Raw genomic sequence first — 13,974 nt, 5'->3', positions numbered from 1 at the left:
CCCGGGCCTGGCCTTTACCAGGGGGTACGCGCGTGCCTTACATGTCTACCCAGGGCGGGGACTTACGCGTTACCCCGTCACCGGCTACGCGTGCGAACGCGTGGGTCGGCCTTCAGACACGCACAGGGAGGAAGGAAGAAGAGGAAAAAGAAGAGAGAGGGAGAAAGAGGACAGACTGTCTCAAACGCCGAGGCGGAGACCAGAGAAGGCAAGGAGAAGAAGGCAATGAGAAAGCAAGGAGAAGGAGGCAAGGAGAAGGCAAGGAGAAGAAGGCAATGAGAAGGCAAGGAGAAAAAGGCAATGAGAAGGCAAGGAGAAAAAGGCAATGAGAAGGCAAGGAGAAAAAGGCAATGAGAAGGCAATGAGAAAAAGGCAATGAGAAGGCAAGGAGAAGTCAAGGGAAAGAGTAAGGAAGACAGTGAAGTGGAGAAGAGCAAAAAAAGGAACCAACAAAAGGAATGAAGAAACGAGAAGTGAAAAACCAAAAAGACCACGATTATAGGTCGGGAAACCGTCCGTCTCCGGACGCAGGCGCTAACTACCCCCGTGAGGGGGATGGTCTCCTTTTAGTCGCCTCTTACGACAGGCAGGAATACCTCGGGCCTATTCTAATCCCCGGACCCGCAGGGGGGAAATACAAATTTGTTTGCGGAAAACATAATGATGTTCGAAGTCGCCAGTTTTCCCACGACAAACGACTTTCAACAACTTATTATATGCATAATTGTTGCAACCTGTTGCCGGGAATTTTATATATATATATATATATATATATATATATATATATATATATATATATATATATATATGTGTGTGTGTGTGTGTGTGTGTGTGTTTATACACACATTTGAATTACAAAAAACAAATACTAAAAAAAAAAGTTGCATGGAGCGAGATTCGATCCGCCGACCTTCGGATTACGAACTCGAGCGCTTACCGCTGCGCCACGACGCTGTAGAAAATTATGAATCGTAGAGAGTATTTCACCGCAGCGGTTTCTTCTAACTGTCGATTTTCTCGACAACGGCTGAGAGGTGCATCTTGGTGCTTTGCCACATTACACCTCTGGCCATGAGCTTTTATTATGCGCAGTATGAATCGAATCTGAATTTCACAATTGGCGGCCTCCCCTTGTCAGTGAAGGAGAGGACAAAATAAGCGAACTTGTGTTTCGGCTTATCTGCAGACACTCGACCGTTTCCGAGAAAACGACGGCCAAAGTTATCAACGCGCTGTTGCTCTAGTGTAGATACATTCTGCAGCCGAGAACGCAATTGAAGCGGTGGCTCAGTGGCTACCGTCGTTCCTTCTTAGCATTGATTCCCGTGTTCGAGACCATATTGGGTTTTTTAATCATTTTATTTTCCTGCCTCTCTATCAGAATTATCTTCGAATGTTTTTTTTTTCTAATTTATGTTGAAATAATGTTGTCATTACTCGACAATTAACTTTATGTGTAATTAATGAATTAAAAAAATAATAAACGAATGAGACAAGCTGATATAAAATCATCTCGTCTGCCTCATGTATCGTTATATCCAAATGGTTTATCAATGTTAATCTACATTTAGATCCGATAATGGCACCTTTAGTGTGTTGAAACCGGTTATCCAGTAGACAGTATTTAAGCGATCTTGGCTTCTGAATTATTTCTACAACAGAGTGATCGCCCCACTACGCACTGTGTGTTCCCTTTTTAACTTATTTCTTTACACAGTAAATTAACTGACGAATAACGACAACAGTGTTTCATCATAAATTGGAATAAACATTCGTAGATAATTCAGAGAGTGAGGGGGGAAAAAAGGAAAAACCGGGTTTCGAACTCGCAGCGCAAAGTTCCGAAGTCGCTATGGTAGCCGCAGAGCCACCGCTTCAGTTGAATCCTTAACCGCTAAGCGGTATCTACACTATAGCAACAACGCATTGAACACTTTGACCGTCGTTTTCTCAGAAGCGGTAGAGTTTAAGCTTATTTTGTCCCCTCTTTCAATGAGCGTAGTTAAAAGCAAGATCGGGGTCTGACACTTGGCGTGCCCCCTCGTAAATTGCGTGCGTTGGGATTCAGTAGACAGAATGCGTCCACTTTCCTCGACTACTCATTGACATGTTTGGAAACTTTCTTTGTTGTAGTTGCACTTTGCATTATGAGGGCTGGTTTTCCTGATGAGGATCTACTTATGGACTTTGCTCCTAATTTACGTTACTGTGTAGTAGACCTACTGCAACTACTTAAACCGGAAACGTTTGTTTGTTTGGATACTCCGCTTCTTAGTTGCTACATTTCGCTAAAATATTTTCCTTTTTTTCAAAACGGCAAGTTAAGATGACCACTGCAACATGGTAAGATCAGTAACAATTTAATACTTTGAAACAGTTATGTGTGGTGTACGAGGAGTCTACTGTTGTTGACTGAGGAATACATTAAACACGAAAGCTGCGTCCAATAACAATAATTAACTTTCGGTTACATGACAAAACACAAGTCGAAGCACTGTCAGTTCATCTCAGTACCCAGTAAAACAAACTGGAAAGATCGAAAACATACTTTTGTGGGGAAGGCAAACGAATGACTGCGTTTTATTGGCCGCACACTAAGAATACGCAACAGGCCAACTGAAAACACTGCCTACACTACGTTTGTCCGTCCACTGCTATAATATCCTTGACAGACGTGATTGACTGTGCACGCAAAAACGTCCAAGGAACGGTAGCACGCTTTGTAATGTCACGAAATAGGGGAGAGAGGATCCCAGATTTGATAATCGAGTTGGGGTAACATTCATGAAAACATATGCGTTTTTCGTTGCCACGGGATCTTTTCACGAAATTTCAATCACCACCATATGTTCTGAATGCCAAAACATTATTTCCTAGGGTACTTACACAAGAAGAAACCATAGTAATAATGTAATTCAAGGCTCGCAAGAAAAGATTTAAGTAGTCCCTTTTCCCGCACACTGTTAATGAGTGGGACGGTAGAGAAATAATCCGAACCTTCTGCCAGGCACGTAAGTCCGGATTGCAAAGAAATCCTGTTGATGTAGTCATGTAGATGTAACAACGAAATTATGTTGTAATTACGACATGTGACTTTCACTTGATCTGAACATCGAAGTTGTTTACTGTTTATTTACTTTTTGTTCATTAATTTCAGCCATATACGAACACCTAGGCGCGTTAAAGTGATATTGAAATAAAGTGTCATGCATGGACCAATAACAATAAGTTCCCACCTACTTGTTATAGTACTGCATTATCTGCCAGCGTATTCAGAAGTGGATATCGCATACGAAGTTCCTAGGGTGTTTGTAATGGATATTGCAGACGACTTCGACAAAGTTTGAATGTAGCTTCGTAAAAGTTCCGTGATCAAACGATCTGAGTTGCTGGAGAATACAGTTTATCCTCACTAGACAGTATATATTATCATTATACATGAGGTGAGTAGGGTTTCGCCGCGTTGCGGTGGCCGAGCGGTTCCAGGCGCTACAGTGACGAACCGCACGGCTGCTTCAGTCGCAGGTTGGAATTCTACCTCGGGCATAGATGTCTGTGATGCCCTTAGGCTAGCTAGGTTTAAGTAGTTCTAGGTCTAGGGGCTGATGACCTAAGCAGTTAGGTCGCATAGTTCTTGAAGCCATTTTTTGACCTTTCGCGTAAATTTTCTTTACATAAACCGTCGTATCTTTTGATTGCGTTGACATAGAAGCTCACTTTTTTACACCAGCAAGGGACCGGTTACAGCAAGAAGTGCGATACATTTCCGCTTATTATGTCCACCCGTTCTGGAGGTAAACGGGTTTTAAGGGTTGGGTAGACCGATAGACGGTCAAGAAAGTGAGACTAGTAGGGTTCCGTTTTTACCGGTTTAGGTGACGAAATCCTAACAACGAAAACACTGAAGATGAGGGCCGCATAAATAACACCCGCTACTCTTTATTCGAAATGTTCTAGTTGCTGTCGATACATAAGCATATTAGTCGCAGCTACGTTTTCGATCCAAATCACGTTTACAGGAATGCAAATAGAATGTATTTGCCTATACACGTGGTAATTCACATCCCAGTATTAATGCCACCGCGTTTTAGAAGTACGAACATTCTCATTGCTAGCTAGCTTAAGAAACACTTCTGCTAATGAACGTTTTCTGGCTGTGGCGAGTCTAGTGGAGAATTCGAAACAATGCAGAATACGTTTGGCAGCTATGTAGCCGTTTATTTCCTGGGGTGGTGCAGAATTATCCTAGAAAATTTACTCTCTAATAACAGTAATTTGTTATTTCGATAATCATCCCGAATGATTGTCGCATAAGTGGTGACATAAAGGAAGAAAATTCATGTTTTTGAGTCCAGAAAGCTCTATGCAACAGAAACTGCAGATTTTTATTGCGAAATTGCCGGCTTGTTCATGTCTGGGGTAATAATAGAGGGCTGTTTGCCTAGGTTGTCTGCTAGCATAGTGAAAGGAAGGTCTGGTTTGTTTTCGGTTCTAATCTCTATGGAGGCAGGTAGAATATCAGTAAAGCAATTTTAAGAAATTCTCGCGCACCCAATACGATTTATCGCTACCTTTATTCTGTACTGGCGCTCTGTGGATGTCAATATGACACTCTTGTAGAATTTCATACATGATACTGCCTCCTTTTTCCGCTTCTGTCAATAATGGAATTGACTTAAGTGTGGCACTGAATGATGTTTAAGTGAATTTCGTTATGAATCTTCCCGCATTGCTAAATTTTTCACACTTTCATGGTAGGTCAGCAATGGTAATCCAGTATGACTGGTCTGAACGTTGACACAGACCGTTTCGCGGGCGAATGCGGATAATATTTTGCTAATTCGTAACTGTCTGGGGTTCTTTGTCTGTTATCTGGATAAGCTGAAATTCATTTTTATTCGTCCGTTTCATACAAATTAGCGTTTCTTCTTTCAGTTCTGTCTTATGTTTACGTGTTGTATTTAACACACTAATCAGCATTAATATAGTCTTAGAAATTATGGAATACAGTCTAAAAAAGTTCAGATAGTTTGTCAATTTCACGCCTGCGCATAGTATGTTGGTAGCACTTCGTCGCCTTGCCTGTTATGCTGTGTAGCAGACTTTAAAGCCGTGCGGATCAGCATAACGAAAAGGCGAGGGGTCTCGCTCGTTTTGTCCACGACTGTACAGCTGGAGTGATATGGGACACCTGATACGTCTCGATACGACTGTGACAGGTGACAAGTACGTAAGCATTCTATCTGATCACATGCTTCCATTCATGTCCATTGTGCATTCCGACGGACTTGGGCAGTTCCAGCAGGACAATGCGGCACCCCAGACTTCCAGAACTGCTGCAGAGTGGCTCCAAACTTCTGACTTTAAACACTTCCAGCGGCCAACAAACTCCCCAGAAATGGACATTACTGAGCATATCTGAGATGCCTGCAATGTGCTGATCAGAAGGGATCTCCACACCCTCGTACTCATTGATTTATGGAGAGCTCTGCAGGATTCAGACATTAATCGAGTCCATATCATGTCGTGTTGCGGCTCTTCTGACTGCTCGTGGGGGGGCCCTACACAGTATTGGGCAGGTGTACCAGTTTCTTTGTCTCTTCAGTGTATATTACATATACTTACGTGATACATATATTAAAATATATAGCCTACACTCTCCAAATGTTTATTACAGCATCGTGCAAGAATTTGAAGTTAACAAGTCAGGAACCGTTCGACAGTTTTAGAAACAACGTTAGACAACGACTTGTCTTTACATAGGATTATAGATACTCGTATGTACGAATCCCACGGATTTTGCACTTACTTGATTTCGTGTTGCCTTTTACAATAGTGCACCAAAGGTAAACACTCCGACGTCAATGTATCCCACAAACGCGACATAAAATGCAGGAGCATAACGAATTACGTCTTACGCTTAGGCGGCTATTCCAGAGATGATATATACTTAATAGTAAATTTCCATACAATCAGTACACTATCTGAACATAAATGTTTCGGTGTATTTGTATAAATATTTGCTATAAGAAAATCTGTTTTCGGCTATCGTAACAAAACAATTGAGTGGTAGAGCGATGACGAAGGGAATGCTGATTGTCGATGTGACGACTTGACTGGTATGTCGGCTTTTGAGCATAAAAACTAGGAAAAATATTTAAATCAACATTTACATTGTAAGGATGTCATGTACAGAAAAACAATGAACTGTGCGCTCAGTTCTTTTCGTGGATGAACTTAGTTTTCGCAGGTTCAATGGCCGCAGAGGGATGGATCATTGGTGAAACAATGCGCGCCACGATATCTGGTTTGAACGTTTCGGTGTCTGTGCTTTTATGTGAATAATCCTTGAACTGGACGTATGAGTCATATGAAATGGAACAGTTTTTCGGGAGTACGACATTGTGTAGACAAATATACTCCGTACACACACAGATGCTGTGTATTTCAAATTGTGCTCGCTTTGGAACTTCAAGCTCACGACGACAGCTGCGACATTCTGGAGTCCTCTTATTACCAGCAACACGTGTATAATTGACTTACAGACATTGTTTCCAACGCAGAATCGCTAAGTAGCAGCATGACACATCATCGTCATCACATTGTCTCGGAATCCTGTAACAAGGTGAGGTGAAGCCAAAGCGGAGATTTTTTTTTTTTTGAAAATGACTCTAAATGGGATCAGGCTTTCAGTAACAAAAGTAATGCAGTACCTACTTTCTCATTAAAGTACTATGTTGTTCCAGTCGTAATACTGCATGACATTGCTGCAGCAGTACCAACATATAAACGCAGTGTTTGCATCACGTACCTTCCAACAATTTTTCTGGTTATTTGGGAAAATAAAGAAGTAGTGTACTCGCACATGCTTACATTTATTCATCCATCAATCATGTCCCAAAGGTTTTGATTTTTTACGTAATAAATGTTTTTAAGAAGTGAACTAATTTGGAAGCCGCCATTATTCGGCGTGCGCTCGAATCTATCATGCTGTACTTATGTCTGTCTGTCCGAGAACTTGGGCCCACGGTATTCGAGCCCGACAGCTGGTGCACAATACACGCGTTTTGGGCTGATTTCTTTGCAATATTTCGTGAGTTGTATGGGCCGGGTGCGTCGGTTTCTTTCGAATAATTAAGTGCATTTGTAGGTACATGCGTACTTAATAATCAATAACAATGGTACTGTACACTTGTGGCAATTTTATTTAATTCCAGAAAATGATTTTTGTATTTTGGAGAAAAGGTACAGGATGAGTATATGAATACAGCTGTATTTTTTTAGAGGTGCACATTAAATTTAATTCTTTTGAATCTAAATACCTCGCATGGAATTAATCACTGTTGGCTATAACATTCTAGTTCATTCAGTGTTACATAAAATTAGGTCACCACTTGATTGCAAGATAATTTACACTACTTAAATTTAGGTCGATCATTCCGGTTTTATACAATATCACCAGGAATCATCACCAGATGGACAATGGTGGAATGTGGCCAGTTATCATATCCTGATCTCTATTTATAGTTCTTATTTCTTTTTCCCGTGAATGTAATACAAACCCCTGTACTCATGTTATTCTTGAGAGATAGATACGATGAATCCAGAGTTGCTGCTCTTCGTGATGAATTTCCGGTATTGAGGTATGTTACGCCACATACGAAATAAGTAGGTGAGTAAAGTTTTTCATATAATTCGCCTTTTATGTAACGTTTCCAACTGCCTCACAGAATGTGACTGTCATGTTGTGATAACTTTTGCTGCCCACAACAGAATAGGCCTAGTGTGTCTAAAATACTGATACATATGAACACACAGCTGAATATTAAGCCTTATCGTTCTCAAGATAACGAGGAGAAATAATCAAACTTTCGTCTTATCAACGAAAGATATGAATTTACTAAACAATCGTTGATCACAGAATGTCCTGAGGTAGGTCTGAATAGAGTGTGAATAAGATAATTTTCAGGTGCCGCCACTACGAAAATTATTCGGACAATTTTAGACTCTTATTGATTTAAATAATAGTGAAAAATATGTCACAGTTGGTTGAAACTGTTTCCTATCTTTATAATTTCAATATAGTATCTTTAACATATCGCTGGCATGTAGGGCATTTGAAATTCCACTTACACATTTCTACAGCTTTCAGTGATTTCCGAATAGGGACCTATGTAGAAGGGTTCACCATTTGCCAGTTACAGCTAGAAGAAAACTAAAAGATAATGTTCAAATTTTCCACTTTTGTTCGTTCGAAGGGCACTTAGTACTTAAATTCCATTTCCAGTCTAAAATCTGAATTCTGAAAATAGTCTTATTTACGCCCCCACCTATATGTGGCTGCTTTGAAACAGTGTTTCACTTCCTTTTGAAAGAAAAGAAAGACCGGGATTTAAGAGCTCGTCTTGGTTAGGAATCGGAATGGGAAAGAGAATCTGTTCTAAGCAAAGCTATCATTCCAGTATATGCCTTGATCGATTTACGGAAACCCTGAAAAAAAAAACAAATTTGGATGTCTGGACATAGCTACGAAGCCTGCTGCTTCCGAACGGGAGTCCTCACTGGGATCATTATTTTGCTGAGACAATCGTCGCGTCGCCAAAGTCTGCTGAACGGCAGCAGCTCCATGTGGTGGCTGCTAACGGGGATGCATTGCTTGCATTCGCCAGCTACATTCTGCCACGACATACAAAATTTGATAGCTATCACACCTTTTCTGTGAGAGCCATCCTTCATTAAGTTTGTCTTTTTCGGATTACATTTTCTCATGAAAACTACGGCAAAGTGTAACGGTGTTTAACTCGCTAGTCGTGTAAGTCAAACTTCAGGATGAGTTTGTAATACTTATCAGTGGAGATGATACTCTAATTCGAGTGTAAAACATGGTGGCAGAGCATCGAGTTGAAATTATATTTGTTGCCAATGTTGGGTGGTACACCTTCCGAGAAACAGTAAATACATGGAGGTTATAGATTTAGGCCAAAATTTAATTTTCACATATTGCCAAAAAAATGATAAAACGATTTTTTTTAAAAGAAACCCATGTGAACAAATGAGCGTTTGATTCACTCTACACATGACTGAGGGATTGAGAACGACTTTCTTGCTGAATTTAGCCAGTTAAGTGAAGATCAGATTCAGAGCCTTGTCCAAGCAGCAAAATAGTTTTAACACGTCTTTCAAGAGGGAAGAAAGTGGAGATGCCATTAAAGCACAACATTAGAGAAAAATTCTAAGCAAAGATAAACGCACTGTTGTATGTAGATATATACAAGCTATTGCCCCTTGATAGTTTCAGTTGTTAACACTGTGGTACCTTACAGTCCATGATGAGTTACGTCTCCTTGAAGCATCACGGTCGGGTTTATCGATAGTGAGTTCGTAAGTTCTCCGCAGCTGTAGGTCGATTTTGATTAAGTGTTGTTTGAATCGAGAGCGAATTGTGAATTGTAAAGCTAACAGTGACAAGAAACAGCTGTCCCCTCATTTTAGCTTTGCTCGCAGTTTCTTCATTTTACTACACATTCCAAAGTGCATTCAGATTTGTTGATCGCAAAGCGAATGTCTGCCATCGGCTCTCAGCAGGACAATATGCATAGACAGTACGTGATGTGAGAGAGTCTTGCCACACTATAGGACTGCTCTACTTATTGTCCATGGGATTGTCTACCATAGCAAGGTACATGCTTGTAATAATATCAGGGACAGCCTAAATAGAAGGTTTTCATACTTGAGTTACATTTCTGTTCGCTTTTAGGTGCAAATTCTTGTTTCTGAACAAAGATTCGTACATACTCGTAAAAAGTTATCTATGCAGTAATCAAAATAAATCCTACATGATCTTAGTAAAATTTTCATAATTAGCCAGTGTAGCGATTGTCATGACAATATTATACTTACATTACTACAGCCTGCAAAGTAAATGCGGAAATCAGTGAAACCAAGATGAGATGAACGTGTGACTTGGTCTCATAGCAGTCTGGTTGTAGGCGCTGAACGAAGTTTCCAACGAGCGTGGGCAGAATCGTAAGGTAGATTCTTAAAAAACTGGACAACAAAAATAGTAGGTAGAGAAAACAGCTCCTTTTTCTCTTTCCTTTTCTTCATCTCGTCAGAGACCGCACCATAGTTTCATAGAAACTTTAGACTCTACAGAAATTGCAGAACGTGATCTTTTGCGGAAAACAAACTGTAGTACACCTAAGGGAGAGCAACAGTTTTTCGTTAATACCTTAAGACCTACTCATTGTTTGTCACATAAGTGGTCTAACAGTGATGAACGGTTGGCGTAAAGTCTTTCACTGGCCGCAAAAATAAAAAAAAATTACTTCTAACAAGGGAACCTCCCCATCGCACCCACCTCAGTTTTAGTTATAAGTTGGCCCAGTGAATAGGCCTTGAAAAACTGAACACAGATCAATCGAGAAAACCGGAAGAAGTTGTGTGGAACTATGAAAAAAATAAGCAAAATATACAAACTGAGTAGTCCATGCGCAAGATAGGCAACATCTAGGAAACGTTGAGCCCAGCAGCGCCGTGGTCCCGTGGTTAGCGCGAGCAGCTGCGGTGCTAGGGTTGCTGGGTTCAAGTCTTCCCTCGAAAAAAAGTTTAATTTTTTATTTTCAGACAATTATCTGTCTGTCCGTCGGTCCGATGCGATCACTTTTATCTACATCCATACTACGCAAACTACCTGACGGTGTGTGGCGGAGGGTACCCTGAGTACCTCCATCGGTTCTCCCTTCTATTCCAGTCTCGTATCGTTCGTGGAAAGAAGGATTGTCGGTATGCTTCTGTGTGGGCTCTAATCTCTCTGATTTTATCCTCATGGTCTCTTCGCGAGATATACGTAGGAGGGAGCAATATACTGCTTGACTCTTCGGTGAAGGTATGTTCTCGAAACTTTAACAAAAGCCCGTACCGAGCTACTGAGCGTCTCTCTCGCAGAGTCTTCCACTGGAGTTTATCTATCATCTCCGTAACGCTTTCGCGATTACTAAATGATCCTGTAACGAAGCGCGCTGCTCTCCGTTGGATCTTCTCTATCTCTTCTATCAACCCTATCTGGTACGGATCCCAAACTGCTGAGCAGTATTCAAGCAGTGGGCGAACAAGCGTACTGTAACCTACTTCCTTTGTTTTCGGATTGCATTTCCTTAGGATTCTTCCAATGAATCTCAGTCTGGCATCTGCTTTACCGACGATCAACTTTATATGATCATTTCATTTTAAATCACTCCTAATGCGTACTCCCAGATAATTTATGGAATTAAGTGCTTCCAGTTGCTGACCTGCTATTTTGTAGCTAAATGATAAGGGATCTATCTTTCTATGTATTCGCAGCACATTACACTTGTCTACATTGAGATTCAGTTGCCATTTCCTGCACTATGCGTCAATTCGCTGCAGATCCTCCTGCATTTCAGTACAATTTTCCATTGTTACAACCTCTCGATACTCCACAGCATCATCTGCAAAAAGCCTCAGTGAACTTCCGATGTCATCCACAAGGTCATTTATGTATATTGTGAATAGCAACGGTCCTATGACACTACCCTGCGGCACACCTGAAATCACTCTTACTTCGGAAGACTTCTCTCCATTGAGAATGACATGCTGCGTTCTGTTATCTACGAACTCCTCAATCCAATCACACAATTGGCCTGATAGTCCATATGCTCTTACTTTGTTCACTAAACGACTGTGGGGAACTGTATCGAACGCCTTGCTGAAGTCAAGAAACAGGGCATCTACCTGGGAACGCGTGTCAATAGCCCTCTGAGTCTCGTGGACGAATAGCGCGAGCTGGGTTTCGCACGACCGTCTTTTTCGAAACCCATGCTGATTCCTACAGAGTAGATTTCTAGTCTCCAGAAAAGTCATTATACTCTAACATAATACGTGGTCCAAAATTCTACAACTGATCGACGTTAGAGACATAGGTCTCTAGTTCTGCACATCTGTTCGACGTCCCTTCTTGAAAACGGGGATTGGGAGTGATTATCACATACACAAGAAAACCTAAATCGGACAAGGTTGAAGAATCTTTTTACCCATTCGCCAAGTGTACAAGTTCAGTGGGTCGACAACATATTCCTGTCATGTGACGCACATGCCGTCACCAGTGTCGTATAGAATATATCAGACGTGTTTTCCTGTGGAGGAATCGGTTGACCTATGACCTTGCGATCAAATGTTTTCGGTTCCCATTGGAGAGGCACATCCTTTCGTCTACTAATCGCACGGTTTTGCACTGCGGTCGCAAAACACAGACACTAAACTTATTACAGTGAACAGAGACGTCAATGAACGAACGGACAGATCATAACTTTAGTGAAAACTTTTTTTTCTTTATTTTCGCAGAGGGAAGACTTGAGCCAAGGACCTCTCATTCCGCAGCTGCTCACGCTAACCACGGGACCGCGGCGCTCCCGAGTTCACACTATCCTATATGTTGCCAATCTTGCGCATGGACTACTCAGTTTGTATATTTTGCTTATTTTTTTCATAGTTCCACACAACTTCTTCCTGTTTCTAGATTGATTTGTGTTCAGTTTTTCAAGGTCTATCCACTATGCCAACTTTTAACTAAATCTGAGGGGGGTGCGATGGGGAGGTTCCCTTGTAAGGAACTATGCTAGATACAGCTGTACGATTTGTAGCAAATGGTAGCTTAAGTCGAAGTTTTTTTTATGGATACACGTCAACACGTGCTCTCTGTTACAGAAGGACGTCTAGACAATACTCAGTTTGTTCCCATGTTTGTGCCAACATCATCTCTATCACCGCCTCTACAGCGTCTCGTGTTCGTACTCTAAGACTTTGCACGTCAGTAACTAGTACGCTAAAAACTTTATCCTTAACGTAACCTACAAAACGTCAAGTGGGATTATGTCTGATGAATGAGGTGGCCATCATGTTGGACCATTTTTACCAATCCATGTGTCAACATCTGAAGTCATCAGTCCCCTAGAGTTGTAACTAAGTAAACCTAACTAACTTAAGGACATTACACACATCCATGCCGGAGGCAAGATTCGAACCTGTGACCATAACAGCCGCATGGTTCCGGGCTGAAGCGTCTAGACCCGCTCGGTCACACTGGCCGGCAACTGGCGAACAAATTACATCAGTGTGGCGGTGCAAAATCTTCTTCAAGCACTACCCATTATAGAAATTCCTGTAACTGAGGTGGAACGTGAATAGCCATAAAAACTTAATGAATTGAGGTACCATTTGCAACAAACCGCATATCTGTGTCTAGTATAGATTCTTAGAAAGAAATTTTTGTTATGAGGAAAGGACATTACGCTCACCGTTTATGACAGGGTTAAATATTAACAATTTCTGGCTTCGACGATGCAGCCACGCAGAGACGGGGAAGAGAGGCGGCCAACACTCACCGAAGACGCAGGCAGTGAGCGCCAAGGAGAGGAGCACGGTCCGCATCATGGTGCTGGGGCTGCAGTGAGCTGCCGTCCAACGCTTAGCCCGCTTTTATCGTCCCTCTCTGGCAGGAGGAGATGCCATGCCGTCAAAAGATCGTTTATCTGGCTGATAAAGTAGTAATTAGCAGCACCCTCAAGAGTTGTTATCAAATGATTAAGTCCACATTTCAACTACATTCTACACATTAACTGGCGAACTTCGGCGACTTCGAAAATTTTCAGACTAATTTCAATAGTTTTTTTTTATGTACAGCAACCAGCAACATATCACAATGCTTAGTGACTTTTTTTAAAGAAGTGTCCGCCATCTAATGATCACGAAAGTTCACAACCATAGCAAGTCTCCCGATTCTTTGTTTCCAGTTAGAGAGAGAGAGAGAGAGAGAAAGAGAGAGAGAGAGAGAACGGGGGAAAAAAGCCATCGGAGACACCAATTTTGTAACTCATCTTGGAAAGTCTGAAATGTCCCGTTATGTTTTCGAATGTGTTTTCTCCTATACCAATTTCCTCGGTATTTTTTGACGTT

At 41.4% G+C, this 13,974-nt stretch overlaps 1 protein-coding gene across 1 annotated transcript in view; it reads right to left on the bottom strand.

Moving 5' to 3' along the window:
- Positions 1–13,506, bottom strand: part of LOC126238756 (trypsin-1-like) — a 106,242-nt gene extending 92,736 nt beyond the window's left edge. Inside the window, exon 1 of the mRNA XM_049947810.1 lies at positions 13,404–13,506. Coding sequence (XP_049803767.1) covers positions 13,404–13,452 — 49 coding nt within the window. The 5' untranslated portion in view covers positions 13,453–13,506. The remainder of the gene's footprint in view (positions 1–13,403) is intronic.
- Positions 13,507–13,974: the final 468 nt, after the last annotated feature.

This window comes from Schistocerca nitens, chromosome 1 (genome assembly GCF_023898315.1).
Source record: "Schistocerca nitens isolate TAMUIC-IGC-003100 chromosome 1, iqSchNite1.1, whole genome shotgun sequence".
Classification (NCBI taxonomy): domain Eukaryota; kingdom Metazoa; phylum Arthropoda; class Insecta; order Orthoptera; family Acrididae; genus Schistocerca; species Schistocerca nitens.
This window is presented reverse-complemented; position numbering and strand designations above follow the sequence as displayed.